Source organism: Pagrus major, chromosome 24 (assembly GCF_040436345.1).
Source record: "Pagrus major chromosome 24, Pma_NU_1.0".
NCBI lineage: Eukaryota > Metazoa > Chordata > Actinopteri > Spariformes > Sparidae > Pagrus > Pagrus major.
The window spans coordinates 13,872,147-13,873,404 of NC_133238.1; the positions used below are offsets into that span (position 1 = coordinate 13,872,147).

At 45.1% G+C, this 1,258-nt stretch overlaps 1 protein-coding gene across 1 annotated transcript in view; it reads left to right on the top strand.

Moving 5' to 3' along the window:
- LOC140992466 (frizzled-7-A-like) overlaps positions 1 to 425 on the top strand; it is a 1,650-nt gene extending 1,225 nt beyond the window's left edge. The window contains exon 1 of the mRNA XM_073462761.1: positions 1 to 425. This exon is cut by the window's left edge and continues 1,225 nt beyond it. Within this exon, the coding sequence (XP_073318862.1) occupies positions 1 to 425 (425 nt within the window).
- Positions 426 to 1,258: the final 833 nt, after the last annotated feature.

Sequence of the window (1,258 nt, forward strand, 5' to 3'; positions counted from 1 at the left end):
TCATCGGCACTTCCTTCCTGCTGGCAGGCTTCGTGTCGCTCTTCCGCATTCGCACCATCATGAAGCACGACGGCACAAAGACGGAGAAGCTGGAGAAGCTGATGGTGCGGATCGGCGTGTTCAGCGTGCTGTACACGGTGCCCGCCACCATCGTCATCGCCTGCTACTTCTACGAGCAGGCCTTCCGGCCGCAGTGGGAGAGGACATGGCAAATGCAGACGTGCAAACGCTTCGCTGTGCCGTGCCCGGCTGAAAACTTTGCACCACTGACGCCGGACTTCACCGTGTTCATGATCAAGTACCTGATGACCATGATCGTGGGGATCACCTCCGGCTTCTGGATCTGGTCGGGGAAGACGCTGCAGTCGTGGCGCAGGTTTTATAATGGACTGAGCAACAGCAACCAGGGAGAGACGACAGTGTAGCGCCGGAGCTTTTACTGCTCGACTCCTGGATGTAAACTCTGTGTTAGACTGATCCCGGATGGATCTGAACACTCCTCTCAGACAGAACATGAGCCAAGGACCTCGCTGTGTGTTTGAGTCTGCCCCAAATTCATTTTACACTTGTAGCTCTTTAATCTTTTTCACTCGTACGCTGACGGGATTATGAGCCTCTGCCGCGTCCAAGTAACAACTTTATTTCACGGGTCTGTAGAAGAAAATCTAATGTGATGCTGAATATTTACTTGTGCTCTTAAGATCACGTACCGGGTCCAGTGGACATTGAGAGGTCGACTGATCATCGGGGCTGATATTCAGCATTTTTCAGATTATCAGTATCATTAATTTTTCCGTCAGATTGCTGATAAATTAAAGAAATTAACTACTAAAGTTATCAAATAACTGTCATGGAGAGGAAGAACTCGAGGAAAGTACCTGAAAAAATTGTACTTGAGTAAATTCTACTGTTTTAATTCCATTGCTGGTTATTTGACACAAAGATTTTCATTTTTACTGTAAATGAAAATATCAGTTTTCAGTCTCTAATTATTAGATGATTATTATTTCTAATAATCAATATTGGTCCTGAAAAGCCACATCAGTCGACCTCGAGTTAAATTCAGAGCTGAAGCAGAGAGACAACAGGAAGTTCAGACGCTGCTGTGGTTTGTGTCTGATTCATGTTGAAGTATTAACGACATCCCAGTCAGAAGATTTAGATCAACACTGAGGATCATCAGGCTTTTAATTTGAAACTCAATCACTGAATCCACAACGACATGCACTTTATTCTGAAAGTAAATGGAACATCTGAA